At 37.6% G+C, this 20,893-nt stretch overlaps 1 protein-coding gene across 1 annotated transcript in view; it reads left to right on the top strand.

Moving 5' to 3' along the window:
* The window catches only part of MYO16 (myosin XVI), a gene marked incomplete at both ends in the record, with an annotated part of 300,019 nt that overhangs the window by 120,244 nt on the left and 158,882 nt on the right, over positions 1–20,893 (top strand). Inside the window, 4 exon segments of the mRNA XM_084276764.1 lie at positions 1,826–1,891; positions 5,795–5,922; positions 15,153–15,258; positions 18,687–18,804. Of these exon segments, the coding sequence (XP_084132890.1) occupies positions 1,826–1,891; positions 5,795–5,922; positions 15,153–15,258; positions 18,687–18,804 (418 nt within the window).

The raw sequence follows: 20,893 nt of genomic DNA, 5'->3' as shown, positions 1-20,893 counted from the left end.
CGTGAACTTTAATTTTTATAAAGCACGTGACTACTGGACATTATCAAGAATTTTTGATTTTAAAAGCTTAGAATTCAGTATAGGCTGTTTAATTATTCATTATCTTTTTCTTTTGCAGAAATCATTCTCTATATTGCAATGTCAATTACCTAGATGCCAAATTAAATAGTTATGGGAAGGTTTTTGTAAGGCAGGTTTTCTTGGGTTTGCCATATTAAATGTGAAAAGAATGCAGTTATGGATAGATTACTTCTGGAGAAAAATCTGCACTTGAAAATTTTGATATCCCCATTCTTATCTTTTATAAAAATTATTTGTAACTTACTGAACTGGCATGTGAATATGAAGCAAGAATATCATTTTAAAATGTGTAAGTTGATTGCACTATTGAGACTAAAGGAATATGAGGAACTGGTGTGTTGCTGTGAATATCTTTGAAATTTAGGGTACTTCAAATGCCATGTTATAGCATTTAATAATAATAAAATCTTTGGTTTAGATTCATAAAATCCTACTTTATGATGAGTATTTATTTTGTCTTATCTTACTTTCCAAGATGCCAAACTTTAACTGAATTCAGGGGGATCCACAGATACTCATTATTTATAGAAGTTAGTCTTCTTTTATTGTAAAATATTGAGGATTTTATTTACAAGGATATCATACCCTGCTCTGGCATTCTCCTTAGCTTATTGGAAGGATATAGGCAGTGGTCGTTAATATTCTGCTCAGCAGCAGATGTTGTGCTTTGGTAGAGTGTCAGGATCAGTGCAGAAAACCCTTGCATCTCTGGGTGATTTGGGTGATTTGACTTAGAAGGAAAAGTCTTTGTGAACAACACTTGGACTTCAATTCCAAACCAAAATCCTCCTTAGCACCGAAACACCTCCTGTTTCTTGTTTCATGAAGCTTAGTAAGTTCCATTCTGCAGAAAAACCCAACAGTGAAGTCAGAGTGGGCAAGAGAGAGGAGATAAATTACTGCATTTCAGAAGACAAATGGTACATTTATGATGAAAGGCAATATTTTCTGCCTCCTCAAATCTAAACACTGCTTTTTGAAAAAGGCAGCGTGACTGGAACTGTTCACATGGTGGTTTGTTGTCTGACCTCTTCAGGGACAGAGGTCTGGCATTTTTGCACTCTAAGAGCCTATTACAGCAGCAACTACTTATGTGGAGTGAGAAACGTAGTGGCAAGGGTGACCCAGGATCTGGTACTCAAGTACATCTTTCACATACGAGTGTTTAAATATGAATTAATAAAATCCTGGCAACTTTGCAATCAGTGGATGGTTTGCTATTTTAAATATAGCCAGGATTTTTTTTTTTCTATGAGCATATGTTCATTTACAGGTACACATCCATAAAAACATATATGTATCGGGTGCTCTGTCTTACCCAACAAGCAACATATTTTAATGTAACACTTCTAAATTATGTCATCTATCCCATTAAAAAAAAATGTTTGAGGAACTTTTTTATATGGTAGGCATGTAACATTTTTGTACATTAACAAATGGTAAATAGCAAATTAACTTTCAAATTATCTAATATATGCAGTGCAATTCTTCTATGCATAATTTTCCATTATGAAGAGCTCAGTTTTGTCACAAAAAGAATAATTAATGCAGTCTGAATTGTAAATTTAGATCTCACTTTAAAGTTCTGAAGTTAAAAGTTCTGAATTCACGTATTATGTTTAATATGTTGATAGCTAGATTTAAGACGTTTTGCCAAAAGTCCTTTCTGGAAGGAAAACATTAACCTCCTTAAAGATTTAATATATTACCTAAAAAAAAATTGTGTCTTTTTTTTTTTTTCCAGACCTACATTGGTGATATACTCTTGCTTGTTAACCCATTTAAAGAACTTCCTATTTATTCTACTATGGTAAGCATTCTCTCTTTAAAATGTTACAGTGTGGATCTTTTTTCAGTGAATTCATAGAGTTCCTTTGGCAGGCTAAAGCCCTAAAATTAAGTAACATATATGACACTTTTTAATGTTTTGATAGTATTTTTTAATACTTTAGCAACTTAAAAAAAAAAAAAGTTTCTGCCAAGATGCTACTATCTTGAATGGTGCAGAAAGGCTCAAATTTGGTGCTCCACACCAGGCCATTCAGTCGAGAAACTGTCCATACAGTCAATGAGTGCGAAGTACTCAGCACGAGCTTAGTGTTATGTTGGGACATTCATATAGAGATGTCTTGTCTTGGGCACAGGCAGTATGTAGGCAAAGGGAACTTGAGTCCATGTGTGCGCTGTCATATTCCCATTGAGGAAGTGTTTCACATGTCTCTCTCTTGAAAATTGTACCCTTATCTTTCTAATCTTTCAATTATGAAACGGTCTGTTTAGAATCATAGAATGAAAGACTGGTTTGGGTTAGAAAGGACCTCAAAGATCATATAGTTCTAACCCCCCTGCCATGTGCAGGGACACCTGGCACTAGACCAGGTTGCCCAAAGCCCCATCCAACCCAGCCTTGAACACTGGAGGGGGCAGCCACTGCTTTACTGGGCAACCAGTGCCAGTGTCTCACTGCCCTCATCATAAAATATTTCTTCCTTATATCCAATCTAAATCTACCATCTTTCAGTTTAAAGCCATTAGACCTTATCTTATCACTCCACCCCCTTGTAACCAGCCCCTTCCCAGATTTTCTGCTGACCCCTTCAGGTACTGTCGTGCTGCAATTAGGTCTTCCTGGAGCCTTGTCTTCTCCAGGCTGAACAAGCCCAACTCTCTCAGTCTGTCCTCATAGGAGAGGTGCTGACGCTGCTCTGGACTTGCTCCAACAGCTCCATGTCTGTCTTGTACTGAGGACCCCAAAGCTGGATGCAGTACTACAGGTGGGGTCTCACCAGAGCAGAGAACAGGGGCAGAATTGTATCCCTAGACCTGCTGGTCATGCTGGTTTTGATGCAGCCCAGAATATGACTGGCTTTTTGGGATATTGCTGGCTCGTGTTGAGCTTTTCATCCACTAACCAAAACTCCCAAGTCTTTCTCCTAAGGTCTGCTCTCAATCTGTTGCCCATCCAGCCTGTAGTTGTGCTTGGGATTGTGCCAACCCTCGTGCGGGATCTTTATTTGCAAGGGGCTTTATCATTTCGGTACCTAGAAGTGGATACTAACTTATGTGGACTTTGAAAATCAGTGGGAGTAATGTAAATTTAAATGATTTGGTCTCTGCTTCATTCCCACTCAGAGAATTTAGAGACAGTGTAACTGCTGATTTCTCTATCCCCCGTCCCTGTTATTTTTTCCTTGTTGCACTGATACTGCATTACTGCTCAGAGATTAGGCTCGCCATTGTGTTAGGGAGTATTCAAATATGTTTATTTAGCCTACAAGAATTAGAAAGGGTTCAAAATTTGATCAGCAAACTAGTCTGTGGCTGTTTTCTATGTCACATGGTTTTGTATTTATCAGTAGTAAACTTGAGAGAAAGAAATGCTGAGACATTCAGATTCCAAGTTGTATGTTGACTCTGGCTGGAGGCCAGATGCCCGCCAAAGCTGATCTATCACTCCCCTCCTCAGCTGGACAAGATATAACAAAAGGCTAAGGACAGGGAGAAGTCATTCAGAAATTACCATGACAGGCAAAACAGACTCAACTAAGAAAAAAAAAAATCATCTGATTTATTACCCAATCATAACAGAGTAGGGTAATGAGAATTAAACCCAAATCTTAAAACACCTACCCCTTTATTCCTGGGCTAAACTTTATTCCTGATTTCTCTCCCTCCTCCCCTACAGTAATGCATCTTTTCTTGACCTCTCTGTGCTCTTTTAGCAAGTTTAGCATGAGACACTTTTTATCCTGCAATTGTTTGGGTCACCTTGGATGATCATTGCTTTTATTCCATTATTATTACATGCATGGTACTGTGCATTAGGCATGTATTTCCCAGATGATTAAAATAATATTGGTTGTAAAATAGCTTTGTTTTCTCTCTTTTTTTTTTAATGCTCAAATTTACTGGTGCAGCTTAGCTAGTATTATTATATTGAAGCCTGCAAGTGTTAGATGGTCTGTACATTGAAGTAATAAAAATTGATGATGTCAGTTCCTCATCAGACACTGACATGTTATGTGAAGTGCCTCATTAGCGTTAGCGTTTTTGTTTCAGGTATGCAGTTTGTTAGCTGTCAGAAAAGAATGGGAAGATATATGGGGCATGATACTATTTTTAAATCCAGGATGAAGTAACAAAAAGATTATCATGTATGTTTTTTCAGAAACAGCAAAACTTCAGGTTTTCTTCTTGCTTTTAATCACTTTTCCTAACTTCCTGGTAGTCTTCGTTTTGTTGTCCTACACTGACGTCCCACATTTAGTTCCAATAGAATTCTTCTGAAATAAGCTTTTTTATAAGCAATTATGCACCCTGAAATTACATAAAGAATCATACGTTGGGGAAGCTACTTTGGACGTGTCACAGTAAGTGTGGAAGCAGCTTGTGCTACGGTCATCCTGCTTTGTTAGGTTTGTGCAGAATTTATCTGTGTAGGATTAGGGCAAACATATTCTTGACATCTGACCATGTGTTAGGAAAGTATCTAAACCTGAAAAGCACTTGCAAACACTATCCAATGACAGTAAGTATTTGAAGTTTTTTTCATCCTTCTATGTGACACACTGAAATGAATTCTTGAGAATCGGTGTGGATTTAATTTTGTTTAATGAGAATAGGACCATATTATGAGGATTCCTCCAGCCACAGGGCTGTAGATGGTTCAAGATTCAATAGTTTTTGTATCTAAATAAATAAGACAGGAAGGGGTGATGACATCCTGATTAATTTGGAGAAAGGAGCAAATACAAAATGGCACTGTGGTGGAAAGGCTGTTAGAGAGTGTAGTCAGAGAAAACTGGATGTGTTGGAAAGGAAAGGATTCGGTTGTTTAAGTGAGAGCATCCATAATGTTGTTCTAGATGCTTTATGGTGTTCCAGTTGTTCCCCATCTGCCATGGGTTTCTGTAGTCCTGTGTTAATTTTCTAAACCCATGAGAAAGTCTGAGAAAAGTTACATAAAAAGGTAGGTAAAAATCTTTATTTAAGCATATTTGTGAAAAGGTATAGTATTTCTGCTCTCAATCTTATCTAAATCACCGTCTGTATTTTCTTTATTGTATTTATTAATTCTGAAACAAGAGACTTGTAGATATTTTCGGACTATTTTTTTTTTCTGAAATCTGCTTAATACTAGCTGAAAGAATGTCAGGATATCCTCAGGGGGAAAGAAACAAATATTCAGTAGCAGATAATTGGGTTTACTCGCACTTAAGTTTTAAGGATAGTATTTGTTTCCAGCTATGCGTATCATGGAATTTATTCATTATTACAGAGAGTATTTGTGGGACACTGCTCAGTCATGGAATAAATTAATTAGATTATAAATTCAGGTGCTTTATTTAAATTTTAACTTTTTATAGGGTGATCATATTTCATTTTATAAGATTTTTAAGGCGAGACCTTCAAGTATGCACTTGAGGTATCAAAAAGTAACTGACTAGGTTTTGTTTTACTTAATGGACAAACTAGTGTTGCTGATTCCCCTAGTTAATGTTTAGGTTTTTTTCTTAATTAAAGCTTCTACACTTACAGCTCTGTTTTCTTTAATTAAAATCTTCATAAATGGCATCACATATATGTATACAGAGATTCTGTTTGTGATGCTTAGAGAGCTTTACAAGAGACCCAGTATTTGGGGGGAGGGGTGGGTGTGAAACATAAGCAGTTTGAGATGTATTGATTGTGTTAATTTTTGACAATTTTTCAGGTGACACAGCTTTATTTAAGTAACTCTGGAAAATTGTGTTCCTCACTTCCCCCACATATATTTTCCTGTGCTGAAAGAGCCTACCACATGCTATTCCAGGAGCAGCGTCCCCAGTGCTTTATCCTCAGGTGAAAATTTATCTTTCTATTAACTAATTAGTAACTCCTGCCTTTCAGCTGTTTCCTCCAGGACTCAGCAGTTGAGATTTCCATTTTATTTTTTCCTCCAACTGATTTATTTCTGTGTACTGATCTCTGTATCATACGTTAGAGCAAAATAGAACTGAAAAAGGTTTAATTACATCTCAAGTTCATAAATTCTCTTGGGGAATTGCCACTCCATCTAGCTGCATGTAATTAGGAACAAAGAGCTAATGGTAAAGAATTCAAAACTGCTCTGTGTGTGTTTGCTAATGTTACATGGATTGGGATTAGAAATACAATCTAATGACAATAAAATGTAAAGGCCATGACTAAATTATAAATCTCTTGAGTTGGGGTACCTGTATTGGAACTTCTACTCAGCCTCACATGTTTGCGGGGCCAGGATCTTGTTAATTAGCTTTACAACTTCAAAATGGACTTTAACCAGTTCCTTTATTCACAGTGTTGTTGCAATGATAAATATATTCAAGCTTGTGAATAAATGTATTCAAAATCTCCAGTGAAGCAGTTTCAACCAAATATGCTGGTTTTGTAATGGTGAATTCATTTGGAACTTTTGATCCCCAAATCTATTTATCCCTTTTCTTCCTTCATCCTAGCTGAAAGCAATGAGTCTGGTGAATTTGATATAGTTGCTCAAAGAAATTTGTTGCTCAATCTTGTCTTCTGACAATTGTTGTTGGCCTAAATACTGGCAAGGGTTTGCAGAACTTCATCAGAAATGGGAGTAAAAAAAAAACCCCAAAACCCACAAAAAATTTATTTTGATTTGACCAGGGATAAAGACTGATCTGTTTGATTAGTCTTGTAATTGCGTTTGAACTATCTCTAGTTATAAGGGATTTGAATACTATGAAATGGAGGGAATATGATACTCAAGACCAGTTAATAATGTTGGTTTGGAGTTAGAAGAGTTAAAATGAGCACATAAATACAGTCATATGTATCCATTTCTATTGCATTCTGTTTGTGTGGATACAGTTTCCTGTGAATATTTGAAGTTCCATATACTGAGTCTTCAAAGACGTGTATACTGTAAGTAAATGTTGGGGGGTTTAAAGCGTACTTTAGAAAAAACCTATTATTTCTAAGTTTCTAAATTATATATTTGTAAATTAATTATGTGTGGAACTCTGTGTTGTTTGGTTGAAACAAATGCCTTTTTATAACCTAATCAGAATGGAATGTTACTTATCCGGTGAGCAGAAAATCATTCCTTTGTGTTCATACCATCTTGTTTAGGTATAATATTTTTGATAAAAATAAGAAATATCCTGAGGTACTGTCTTCAGCATTTTCTTCAAAGTAGGAACATGGGACACTACTAATCAATTAATGTCTTCGTTGCCTGTAAGTTTAGACAGAGAAGCTGCTGAAAATAGTATTTATTCACACTTCAAGAAAAAGGCTAATTGCCAAGTTAAGTTTGCATAGCAATACACAGAGAATATTGTACTTAATAATAAACAGCTTTGATGTCAGGGAATAGTTGCTACTGATGATTTTATATCAGGGTGTCAAGGCATGTGCTAAGCCCCACTGTCTTGATCCCTGCCCAGCCCACCATAGCTTATTATAAATGAGTGACCTGAGGGAGAATGTGATGAGAGGGTGCTCTGTTGATGGCATTAGCACTTGGCAAGACATTTGCATATCACATAGAGGCAACTGGTAGATATGCCATCCTAAAGCATCCTTTATGTGGGTAATTAATTTAGGTCTAAAGGTCAGTTGTGAAAATGGAAGCTGAAAGGAAAGCATCTGGTAATTTGGAATAGGAGATAAGTATAGCTGCAACTTAACGGAAAGAGCTAGAAAACAGTTCTTTGTAAATACCTTGCTTCTGCTAACACCACATCAGAAAATGGAAGGGAATTCAGATCTTTTAAAAGCTCATAAAGAGGTATTAAAAATGGGATATTCTTATTATATTAATTAATCGGTAAAATCTAAATAATGAATGTCTGGAAAATAAATGTGAGCTAGGGAATTTCCATTGGCTTTCTGTCGACAACAACTAATAATACTAATCTGAAAATTTTTCTTGATGTAACTCAAATTACTGGTCTACCCCCTTTCTGTCACCGGATTGTGTGTATGTGTGTTTGTGAACTCAAGTGTGTTGTCACAATGTTTCAGCTGTAAACCAACATCAGCAAGAGAAGGTTCTTCAACTACTGTGATGGGTGATTCACTGGTTGCATCTATGCTAATAAACTGCACAGAGGAGGGCTTATGTTCTGGCCCTGAGGGCATATTATAGCATCCAGACAGTTTTTCTTTGGTTTTCTCTTGAAGAAGGGTTTGTAGAGATGTTTTCAAGATCTCAGATTCATTTCCTATCAGAACCAAATAACTGCGGTTCTACAGTTCTGAAATACTCCCAGGCTTTTGTGTTTTACTTTGTTTTCTCCAACCTCAAGCATACTCTTCATTCCTGAGTAAGAAATTCTGTACATTTGCCCTGAGGCCTGCAATTTTAAAATACCTTCTGGTATAAGGCTGTGTGGATATAATTCTGTGCGTGCATGTATAATGTGATGGATGTGCCTAGTAATAAATCTTAGAATGGCAAAGGTACACATGGAATTATGGACTTACAGGCCAAGTAAAGACGGGAGAGCTCAGAGAAGCTCTCCGTAGCTAGAAAGGTCATTTAATGTAAGTGCTCAGCAGGAAGGAGACAGTGGATGAACAAGTGAAAAGGACTCAGATCCATGAGAACTTTACACTGTAATAATCTGGCAAGGAGTGCTTCTTCCTTCTACCTTTGGCTGCTTGTTTCCTCATTTTCACACTATCCTTTGTGCCAACACAAACACTCAGGTAGTGGCTTGGTGAGCTTGGCAGGAAAAATACTCTCAGGTCAAAATTACAGCTGGGAGGGTGGTGGTCAGGTTGACGAACTTGAATCTGTTCCAAAGCCAAATTCCCCTAGAAGTGAAATGAGTTATGAGAGCAGGACTGGCAAGGCACACTGGTTTTGGTATTGGTTTTGGCTTGGGCTAAATAGTTCCTAGAATCCTTGTATTTTTTTTTTCCTGATATAATAGTGGAATGGTTGGCCTGAGATGCTGCCCAAGTGAGAGCTCTTACATTGGTATGCCACATGGGAAAATAATCGTGCCGAGTCAGAGGAGCTCTAGTTTTGGATGGTTTTATTAGTAGCAAATCCAGTGAAAGTAGATTATCCCTGTGGGTATGCACTAATCTCAAGATGAAATTCCCTTGGTATCCTCAATATATGCCTTTTTGGCATGCAAGCACTCTTGGAATCGTGCACTGATAGTACACTTTTGCCTTCTGTTGTCATCATTAGCAAGTGAATTATGATGCAATTATAGAAAAAACCTCTTAATTCTACATTTATTTTTAGGTCTACTTTGCTTTTACTTATAATAATACTTTAAAATAGAAGTAATTTGTAGTGTAATTTATTAACATACTTGTGCTTTATTTTTATTGTAAAGATTTTACCATGCAAAGAAGCTACTGTTTTCATGTGCATGTTGTGATAGGATGTGGAATAGAGTGAGTCAACACCATACCTGTATTTTATTTTTTGTGTACAATTGTCAAAATATAGCTAGCTTAACTACTAACTGACACAGAAGAGCCAAGTGATGGTAGTATGTATAATTGTCACCTGAATTTTTTTCTGTATAGTTTGAGTTTGTTTGATTTTTTTTTTTTTTAAAAAGATAGTTTCTTTATAGAAGTCTTTTATTGTCTGTACATCAAACTACCTGCAATCTCTTCAAAAGGACTGGGAAGACTATCAGAAAATGTGCCTGTATCCACATTAATCCCATCATCTTCATCGAGCTTTGTAGCTAATTTCTTTTGTGGAGATAACGTTTATTTTTTATTAGGAATGTTTTTCAGTTCATTTTTTTCTATCAAAGAGCAATTACAAAAAGGTACTTCCCATGAGGTTAGTGGCCATTACTAATGATTCATGAATTAATCTTTTATTGGACGCATACTGTTGCTAAGGAATTCTGCACACAGCGTAACCCTTAATGATACTGTTTTTCTTAGTCTAGTAATTTTTGCCTCCCACATTTTCCCAAGAGATGATAACAACAACAGCTGAAGACACTTGAAGTTGTCTGAGTTGGAACTTAACTATCTTATGCTATGGACTGTTATTTCATGCTCAAGCCTCCCTGGGATCCAGGAATTTTACATGTCTGTACGAAAGTCCCTTTCACCAAGCTTTCCTAAAGCATTGCTAACTCACATTGCTGAGAGCAGAATCTTTATAAATTAGATAATTCATCCATCAGCTGTGCTTATTGTATATGATGTAGATCATGGGTATTCTCCTGATGTCTCACTCTTAGATAACGTCCATCAGGTATTTTTGTTTGCTTGTTTGTTTTTTTACTGGTTTTCTTTCTTTAGCTGCTTGTCTCTGGTGATATATTTAGAGTAGAAGCCCTTCAGGCTTAGACCCTTTCTGTATTGAATCCAGTATGGTTGGGGTCTCCTGATTCCACACAAGTTATTGTGATGATGTTAGAAATTAAATATATGGAAGCAGAAACTCCACCCTTTCCTTTGGGAATGAATGTAGCAGCAAGTGCTCCTGTGATCGCAGGAAAAGGGTTTGCAGTTGCAGATCTACCAAGAGCTGACTTCGTATAAAATTTATCTGAAAGTTACAAAACAAAATACACATTATGTTGTGCTTTCAAAGAGCCAATAGGTGTGCTTTTCATAATTAACTTACTTCTGACTGCATTTTGCTCCTGCTGTACAGAATATGAAAACACATTATGCACTGACAAGATAAGTGAGGAGCTGTCTACGAAGACTAAGTATAGTTTATAGGCTTGTTAAAAGCTGAGGATCCTCAGTCAATCAAGACGATGGTTTATGGGGATGCTGATGGCTAACTTGGTGAATCAAAAACACAGAATGAAAACATCAAATAAAATGATATAATTATATATATGTTAGCAACCAGGAATGTCAATATCCAATGGTTTTGTTGTGATATAAATCACATTCTTAAGCCAAATAATCTGGAATGAAGATAAATCCTTGCCTTTTAAAGTGGAGTGCCTTGAAAGCTTTTGATTTTCTCAGTTTAGCATCAGTACATGCATTCTGTTTAAGTTAATCTTTATTTTTTACATTAAATTCAATGTATTATAATTGCATTTGTAAGCACAATGGGCTACTGCAGTACAGTTATAGATTTGGACATCCCATTTATAATAAAAGAATGCTTAGAAGCATGCTTTCCAGTTTAGTTTACTTCAGAAATATAATTTACACCTAGCATGCAGGGTTTCAGTTACAGATACCACTACTGATGTTACCAAATACATTATTTTCTATTTTCTGATACACTTGCACATATTTCTTTCAAATCTAGAGACCTCAGTTATGGAACAATAACCATCGTCTCACACTAGAGCTATAATTAAGGTTGCATTAACAACATTTGAATAAATAAATAGTAGGAACCAGGCTTTCCATCAGGCAGTTATGTAGATAAGCCAGAAAGCCAAAGGAGGCATAAAATGAGGAAGCTTAGCAGAACTTGCCTAAAGCCCATGTTGTGCATAGGTTTGCAAACCCTCTGTGCATTTTCCTTTCCTTTGTAGTATGCTGTCTCTACTGATTTCCTAATTTAACCTTTTTTATCTGTGAAATAAACCTCCCTTGCTTTGCCTGCTTCATAGTGTCTTCTAAGTAAGTTTTGCTGCAGAAGAATGCTTTGCTGCTGCAGCCCAACTTACCCTCCACCTTGACAAGGCAGTCCAGCCAAAGTTACAGTGTTTATACTGTAAATGAAACCAACATTAATACTGTAAATTACTTCTTGAAAAATATAGTGTTGAAACAATTGTTTAAAACAGAGAAGAGTTGTTGTCTAAGCAGAGTTCAACTGTTAAAGTGATGATATTGTGGGCAATGGGGACATTACAAAAAACTTTATTCCACCTCAAAGGAAATGGAATAAACAAAGTCTGGGTCAAGGTGCCAAACTGCTTCTTCATTGCTAAGCTATTTTTTTCCTTAAGTGTTCTAACAATGATATCAACAACTGAAACTTTGTGGAGCACGATATTTCTTTCTCAGTACTTCAGTTTATGTTTCACTGTGAGTATATATATATTGCCCTTTGAAATGCACAGACCGGCTAAGTGCACATCGTGTCTCTCTGCCAGCAACCATGTTCTAGTGAATTCTGACCGCTGAATTGTGCTCTAGCAACCGCTTTAGCCAACAAGCTCCTGTGACACTGCTGGATGAAGTGTCAGTTTAACAGTTTTTAACAGTTGAGCCTAGAGTGTCAGATCTTTGCAGCTGTGTCACTGCAGTGTTCAGGAAATAGCAGTCTTGGGAACAAATATTCAAGGATGAGAAACTGTTTATTTTGTGCATGCCTGCATGGTCCTGTGCTGCTGAGGCCACAGTTAACTTGCAGTGAAAAACGAAATATGGCTTGGTTTAAAAAGTGAAACAAATTAATTGCTAAGTGGGGAAACTCATGCTGAAGACTCCAGTTCCTTTGTTTAAGATGGCATTTTCAATTTTTAATTATAATTTGCATGCCTGTTTTTTGAAAAATAACCCCACCCTGCTAACCCTGGAGAAGCCTTCTCTTAAAGATACTATTTTTGGCAGATGAAATTGGGTCTAAGCAGGCAAAATAATAAAACACTACAAAAATTCATTAAATATAAAATCTGGTTCAGTGCTCTCAAGGATACAAATATTTATCTGCTGGATATAAAGGGCAATGCATCTTGGGCAAGCTATGAGTTGCTAAAAACCTTGGGTTACTTCAGATCTGATTTTCAGACACATAGGAGGAACTGCTACATGTCTGCTCAGTGGCATCATCCTTAACTTTGTTAGAGATGTTTTAACTTCAAAGAAGCTCCTTAACAGCTGAAATAACCAAAAAGCCACTGTTACTAATCATGATAGTAACCCATGGTATAGTGATAGCAGGTTGCAGCTGTGATTTTGGATTGTGTTGTGGAGGGACAAAATTATTTCATCATCATGAGACACAGGTGCCCATGGACAGAAGAGTGGTGCAAGGCAGATTTATGTGGGCCTGTAAACTCACTAACTTTCTGCAAAATACAGGCGTAAGATCTGTGATTTGCAAGAATATGGAATTTCTCTAGGGGAGTATTACAGGACTAATGTCCTGTCTCTTTTTTTCTTTTCCAGTTAGTGATAACAGGCAAAGGAACATGGAATTTGGATGCTGCTATTACAAGGCAAATGCTCCTTCTTAAAACAAAGGCAGTGTGGTACAGTTAGCATTTGGAGAGTGAAGTCATCAATAAGAGGACAGAGATGCAGATTTTAGAGGGTGATGTCAAGTATCAACTGACTTTTGAAACTCTTTCAGAAAGTCAGAAGCTGAAAATCTGAGCAAGGGGTCACTTACGGAGCAGCTTGTCAGTTCTTTAGAGATTACTATCTGTGACAGTGACCTTCTTGACTTCACATGATTTCTTTCATGATAAGACTTCATTTCAACACGGCTTTCTGACCTATTATTTGACAGCTTTGCATAGCATGTATCCAAGTTGCAAACCTTTGGCACCAGCAAATTCCTACGGGTGCCAACATGAATTTGAGGGCCAGTGTCAGAGTCCAGCTCATTACAGAAACATGGGAGACATAGATAAAAGCAGTTCGACACGTCACACATGAAACATCTATCTGATCACCTAAGACTACGTTTTACCAGGCAAACAAACGATACTCGTGACCAGTTTAAAAGGGCATGTAGCAATAGGACAAGGGGTAATGGTTTTAAACTAGAAAGGGGGAGATTTAGATTGGATATTAGGAAAACGTTCTTCAATCTGAGGGTGGTAGATCACTGGGACAGGTTGTCCAGAGAGGTGGTGGAGGCCCCATCCCTGGAGATATTCAAGGTCAGGCTTGATGGGGCTCTGAATGACCTGATCTAGTGAAGATGTCCCTGCTTACTGCAGGGGGGGTGGACTAGCTGACCTCTAAAGGTCCCTTCCAACCTTACACATTCTATGATTCTGTATTCACCAGAACTGCGTGTGTGTCCCATAAGAATTGAAGGAGATTAAATGCAAAGATCCCATCCCTGTCTGAGTCTGAAGACCTTTTTGTCCTTTCCTCTTTTGCATCTTCCTTTAATTCATTTCTCCTTTCAAGTGACATTTGAATAGATAAACCAATGACCAGACAGATATTATATTTTTCTGCCCTTTCATTTTCAGAAACTAAATTATACAGACATCAACCTGACCAGCCAGCATTGCCAGCATTGTGAGAAATCTAACCAGCTGTTGTAGAAACAGCCTTTTAATTCTAATAAACAGATAAATGAAGGAGGAGCATCAAATTACATTTTATTTGGTTCAGTTGTCTATAAAGAAAATAACTTATTCTAACTCAAGGAAGAGATTCTCACATTAATTTCTTAATCAGTTTTCACTAACTTTATTTTTTCCATCTCTTTTATTGTTTTGGGTTTTTTTTTCTTCCTTGTCTATGCTTGAAGTGCACCACTGAGTTTTCTTCCTTCCTTTTTTCTTTTTCTTCCTACCTTCACTGTTTATTTTACCTTTTACTTTGTTTTCTTTGCCCATTTTCCCCCTTGGAGATTCTAATTCTTTGGAATATTTATTCCATACCATGAAGAAGAAATAAAGTGAAAGAGCATCACTGAAGTCAGAGTGTATTGCACTGCAGAAACTGGGCAGGTTGTAACACCAATTCTCTTTTTCTTTTCCTTTCTGTTTCCTTCCTATTTCCTTTCACTCTTTCCTCCTGTCTTCCATCATTACTGCAGTAGCATTTCCACATCTGCCAGGAGAACACAAGCAGGCTCCTTTGCTGGACAGAAGATAAAGGAGGGAATAAAATGTTTTCTGTACAAATACCTTCAAAATAGCTTGGAAGCTTTAGGTTTGATTGGCTTGACAAGGCTATATTGACAAAGACAATATAGCCTGACAGCTCTGACAGCCCTCATGAACACAGAGAGTCATCCAGACCATCTCCTGCATTGTTCTGTATTCGCCATCCATAAACCTTCTGTTATTTGAAATGAAAGTTTGACTGGGATATGTTAAATCCATTCAAACAGAGCTAGCAGGAATATAAATAACATATCAAATGTGAAAATAACGATTCTCCCCCTCTCTCTCTTGCCTGTCATCTTGCAGTGGGGAAAGTGGTTCTGGGAAGACTGAAGCCTGCAAGCAGATAGTGAAGCACCTTGCTTGTAGAGCCAGTTCCAGCAGAAACGCCTTTGATACAAGGATAAAGCATGTAAGTAAGCATTCTGATCACTGAGTAGTACAAAGCAGAGCTCTCACCTCTTGGATAGGCAAAGACATTTCAGATGTAAGGAGAAGAGTATCTTCTTTTCTATGCAGATGTTCATAAAGGGTTTGTTTTTACCACTGAAATCAAAGGAGTCTTCTTTCCCTCAACAGACCTGAATGGCAACAGGATTAAGCTCACATCAATGTGGTGAGAGAAAACCTAAAAATGGAGGCCAGTTTGTTTTCTGTATGTTTTGGTGACTTTGGAAAGCAGTGTTTCAGTAAATAGGGAACATTTGTGTGGTAAGGTATTGTCTCCTCAATGTGTACTAATTACCTTCAGCAAGTAAATAAATGTATCTGCATGGCTGTGGTGGTGCTTCTCTGGACAGAAGTGCTGAGGCATCTGAAGTAACTGTATGCAAGACAGAAACCAGAGAGTTGCAAGAAACCTGCAAGGACAGAACAAAGTTATGTGCCTCAGTATTTGTATACTAAATGTATTTATGAAATAAACAAGAGTTCTGAATATTTAATTCCTCTAGCAGAACCATATTCTGCCCAGTGCGTATTGTGAACTCCTGAGAACATGCTTCACGTATCAGATTAATTTGTCTCCTTGCTAGTTTATTTTCAATGTACAGCTTTCTGAACATTGCAACTCATATTTCATTGTTACAGCTGTAACACTGCTATAAAAGTTCATGCTGACATCCTAAATTATGCTGAATCTGAGATTGCCAATTCAATTTATTTTTTTAATGGCATCACAAGCAACATTCAAAAATTGCTGCTTTCTTCCTGTATCACATGTGATTCAGTTCAGAGAGATGATAAAATAGTGTCAAAAGTACAGCTGATACTAACAGGCAACCTACAAATCAGGATTGTTGTGATGTGGAAAAGGCTACAGACACACCGGGTCATGTTTTGTACATCCCAGCTGATAAGGTAATAAAAGTCCTGTGGACTTTGGGTGGTTTTAGAAATGTTGCATTTGTGTTCCTTGAAGACATTAAAAAACCTGATGATGCTGCAAATACTACAGCTGAATGAGCTGTAGTTTCATGAAGTCACATAGTTGCTGTGTTAAAGTGTTTTCACAGTGTTTCCCAATTCATTGCCATGATGTTCCTAAAATGGCACATTTCATCCAAGTTTCACATCACAATGTAAAGAATAGCTTTGTTATTTTTTAAATCTGGTGTTGCAATAGTACCATTTTACAGGGACAGTATACTTTTATTTATATTTTAAGCCCAGGAGCCAGATCTACAAGTGATAACTATTTCCACTGTGTATTTTTTTACTACCTATCCAGATTTACTTAGTGTTTTGAACACATTAGGTCATAGATGTTAGTAGAACAGCAAAATTCAGATCAGATCCTCCAAGTCCTTCTCTTTCCTAAAGAGAAGACTTTTCAGATTAAGTAATAAGTAGAACTAACTAAATAAGTAACTGTGAATAAGCAACTGAAAACCGTGTGTTTTGGATACAAATGTGACAGCAGTGGGAATCAGGAAGTGTGGGAAGTAGTCTTGTCTCTGCAGCAAATTGTTTCCTGACCACAGGAAAAGTCCTGGGGACAGCCATCATGATCCAATGCAAATGAAGTAAGATCTTGTCTTCAGTTAAGAAGAGGAATCAGTGCGGGATGGGGCAGACCTGACCTAATTTTCTCTGCCAAAAAATTAGTTATCCTTTAACCCATTCTACATCGATGTAGTAAACTGAAGAGCAATACCTAACATATTACCCTCCTCCTGGACACAGCTTAAATCCCCAGCAGGTCCCCTGGCCAAAGTGCAGAGGACAGCATGTGCCCAGGAGCATTCACTTGCCACACAGGGTAGAGCATCCAGTTTAATAGTATCAGTGTAGCCAGGTGTGTCAATGAGTGGGTCAGCGTGGGCAGAAGAGAGTCATCACCTATTAAGGAAAATGAGTTGCCATTTGGTTATAGGAAGATCCTTTTGTGACTTTATGGCTTAGATGGGATGCCTGACTTCGGATGGTGATAGTAGATGTATCAGATCCCCCTACGGGGAATCAAGCAGAGATTCTGGTTCTGTTACCTTTTAAGTTGTTTTAATGAACACGATAGCCTGAATCCATTCCTACTGCAGATAGGCATAGCATCATTAAAGTTAATAAAGCTGCACAGGCTAAACGGAGTGCTGAATTAGCCTAATGAGCAAATACATCCTTAGAAACACTGCTGGAGTGGAACCAGCTCCAGGCTGACTTGTTTTCTGCTGCCACCTACTGCACAAGTAGCTAGTTTAATTAATAATTCTGAAGGGTCTGATTTTAAGAGCTTCTGTCTTTGCCATTGGACCCACATGCTATCGGTGTCACTCCACAGTGGTTCTGCTATAGGAGTTAAATACTCAGAACACAAGCTTATTTCATAAGTGCATTTAGTATACAAATACTGGGGCACATAACTTTGTTCTGTCTTTGCAGGTTTCTTGCAACTCTGGTTTTTGTCTTACATACAGTTACTTCAGATGCTTCAGCACTTCTGTCCAGTGAAGCACCACCACAGCCATGCAGATATATTTATTTACTCGCTGAAGGCAATTAGTACACATTAAGGAGATAGTACCTTACCACACAAATGTTCCCTAATCTCTGAAACGCTGCTTTCCAAAGTCACCAAAACATACAGAAACAAAACTGTCCTACATTTTTAGGTTTTCTCTCACCACATTGATGTGAGCTTAGTCCTGTCGCCATTCAGGTCAGTCAAGGAAAAGGAAAATACAGAGAAAATATGGAATAAAGATGGCATATTTAATACTTTTAAAATAAAATTAGTATTTTTAATCTTTTAAAAATAAGCACTGTGACCACAAAGATGTAACATGGAAATGCATTGGTGAGAGATGCCATAAAAAAATCAGAATCTTATTTTTTCCCCCTCACTTTTTCACTAGGGTAATGCTGAAGTAATACTGTTTGAAATCAATAATTTATGCCATTTCTGGCATCATATAAACTTTGTAAATTCATTTGGTTGGTTATTAGTATTGACTGACTCTAACTTTACAAGCTTAGCTGCCTTCTACGATTGTAATCTTTTTGCTAAGCATGCCAGCTCTGGGCATATGACTCCAGTCACTGGTACCCAAACTACCTGCATGGGTGCAGCTCGAGTGTGAGCCACTCTCTTTCCTCTTCCCTTTACAACTTCCACTATTCTGACAGCACTTTTCTTTTTTTTTTTTTTTTTTATTTTTTTATTTTGAGCTATATTTCTTTGATTTCTATTTAGAAAAAGACTAAAGGAATTTTTTTTTTTTAAACCAAGGCTGAAAAGCAGCATTTCCTCCCCAGTTACTGATTACAGACCAAGCTCACTGATGTTTGTGGAAGTATCTTCCCGTTTATTTCCCCTCTTATTGTTCCCTTCCCATTGCCTTGCAGGTAAACTGTATCTTGGAGGCCTTTGGACATGCCAAGACACCCTTGAATGATTTCTCCAGCTGTTTTATAAAATATTTTGAGCTACAGTTTTGTGAGAAGAAAAAAACGTTAACTGCAGGTAAGTGCCCTTTAATCGGTTTGTTTTTATATCAGCCACGGAGCAGCAGTTCAGGGATCCCTCTGTGCCCTACACCGAGTTAGGCATCGGTGGCCTTCAAGTATGTGCAAGAGGCGGGGGAGAGTGGGGAGGTTACGGAGCGCCTGAGAGGAGGAAGCGGGTGTTTAGTAGCCGGTGAATCCATCGCGGGAGAGGAGCCGTGTGTGGCACGGAGGGAGAGGCCTGTTCTGTGCAGCCACCAGGGGGCAGAGAAAGACAAGAAATACGTAACGACGCCACTGATACCTCCTGCATTTCCCAGGAAGTCCCATCTCCCTTCAACGCCTGAGAGTAACAAACCGTGACAGCTCTGGTTGGCTTTACTGCGAAATAAAAGCAGCAAAAGGATTCATTTTTTGCGTTTGTTTCTAATACTGTGTCGGATGTTTTAAGGTGTCCCTTAAATTAGTGATAAACTCATCTGCTCAGGGTAAACAAAACACAAGCATGCGCTTTACTACTGAAATAAGAAGTAATTTATTACAGCTTTGAGCTTTTTCTAGAGGTGCTAGGAATCATGCTGGTGTTTATTCTAATTAGAGGTAAGGTAGCTTGGAGTTTGCCTTCTTTCAGGGTAATTGGGAGTCTTTTAATCCCCAGAAAGTGTTTGTTAGTGGGTAAATAAACACACACCACACCCCCCCAAAAATTGAGGAAAACTTCAACTTGATTAAGAAATTTCTATACTAATGCTGTGGTTCTATCACACTCTATCCACAGGCATTAAATAAGAAAACCCAGGGGTAGCCAAGTCCATTAACAAATCTAAACAAATTACTTACCTGCCCTGCTATTCCCCAAATATTTAGGAATTGAAAAAAATTACTCTTACCCGATCCAAGGTGGCCAAAAAGTTCTGTAATTTACAGTCAAGATTGAGAAGCCCTAGTACAGCAGTAAAAGTGTTATCTGTTTGTAAGGTGCAGTTATTGGTGCCGTTTTGATTTGCATGGTAGATGGTGCCTTTTCTAGGCCCTTGCTAAGCATCACTTCTGAGTGAAATTGTCCCAGATTTACACCACCATAAATGAGAAAGGAATCAGGCAGGTCGTCTTTGGCTGGTTTAAATCCCACTCAGTGTTTCTTTGTATCTATTTGCAAGATCATTTGCAGCAGTATTTAATGTCTTGCGTTGTTTAAACATGAATGAAAAATGTAAACACGTGGGGTACCTGATTCTGCTGAGACGTGACTTTATAACTCATTGAGGCAAACTGGGCTAAATATATCTGGTTTGTAAACAGAAATCCAAGTCACACTACACTGCCTCCATCGACAGGTTCATGTTGTTTAAACTCCTTAACAGACAGATGTTGAGGGTGGAGATCCAGAACAATTTACTAAAGAAACAGTATGCAGAGTACATCCGTGCATTTTTATTACAGAGGGCAAGCTCAAGGTAGTGTTCCTTGCATTTTGAGTGAACTTCAATGAAGGTTGTGACAGCTCTTTGTTCATGATAAAGTTCTTTTATGGCTAGACCCTGCAAATGCTCCGACTTCTGTCACATAAAGTTTATTCTTATGGCTGAAAGTCCAATATACCTAAATAACAGAAACACTGGCCATAATTTTCATCTACAGGCTTGATTCAGTCTTTCTCATAAACTGGATCTTTGCCACAAAGTTTTGAAAACAGGATTAGAGCTCTTTGTGTGGTTCTACTCAAAGCCAGTATAGATATGTTTAGAGGTTTTATGTGTCTTTTCTGATTCTTGTTCCTGATGAAGCGTGATTCAATTTTGGGTTTAAATGAGAGTTTTTCCTGTCACAACTGGCTTTGTGGTCTGGTTAGGTACTTTTCCTTGCTTTAATCCAATCAAACAAGTGTAGAAGGTATAAAACAGGTGAAGTCGTTGTTCTTTATGACTGGATAAGATAAGGCAGTGAGAACTAGTAAAAAGTCTTATGATCAAATACACAATGAACTATAGTCCGGTGTTTAAGTTGCTAAAATAAATTAATACCTAACAGAACTCAAAGCCTGATCTTCTGCCAAAAAAAATTATAATCATTCACACCCACTGCATAGTAGTAAAAGATTATGTATT

This window comes from Gallinula chloropus (assembly GCF_964237585.1).
Source record: "Gallinula chloropus genome assembly, chromosome: 1".
NCBI lineage: Eukaryota > Metazoa > Chordata > Aves > Gruiformes > Rallidae > Gallinula > Gallinula chloropus.
This window is presented reverse-complemented; position numbering and strand designations above follow the sequence as displayed.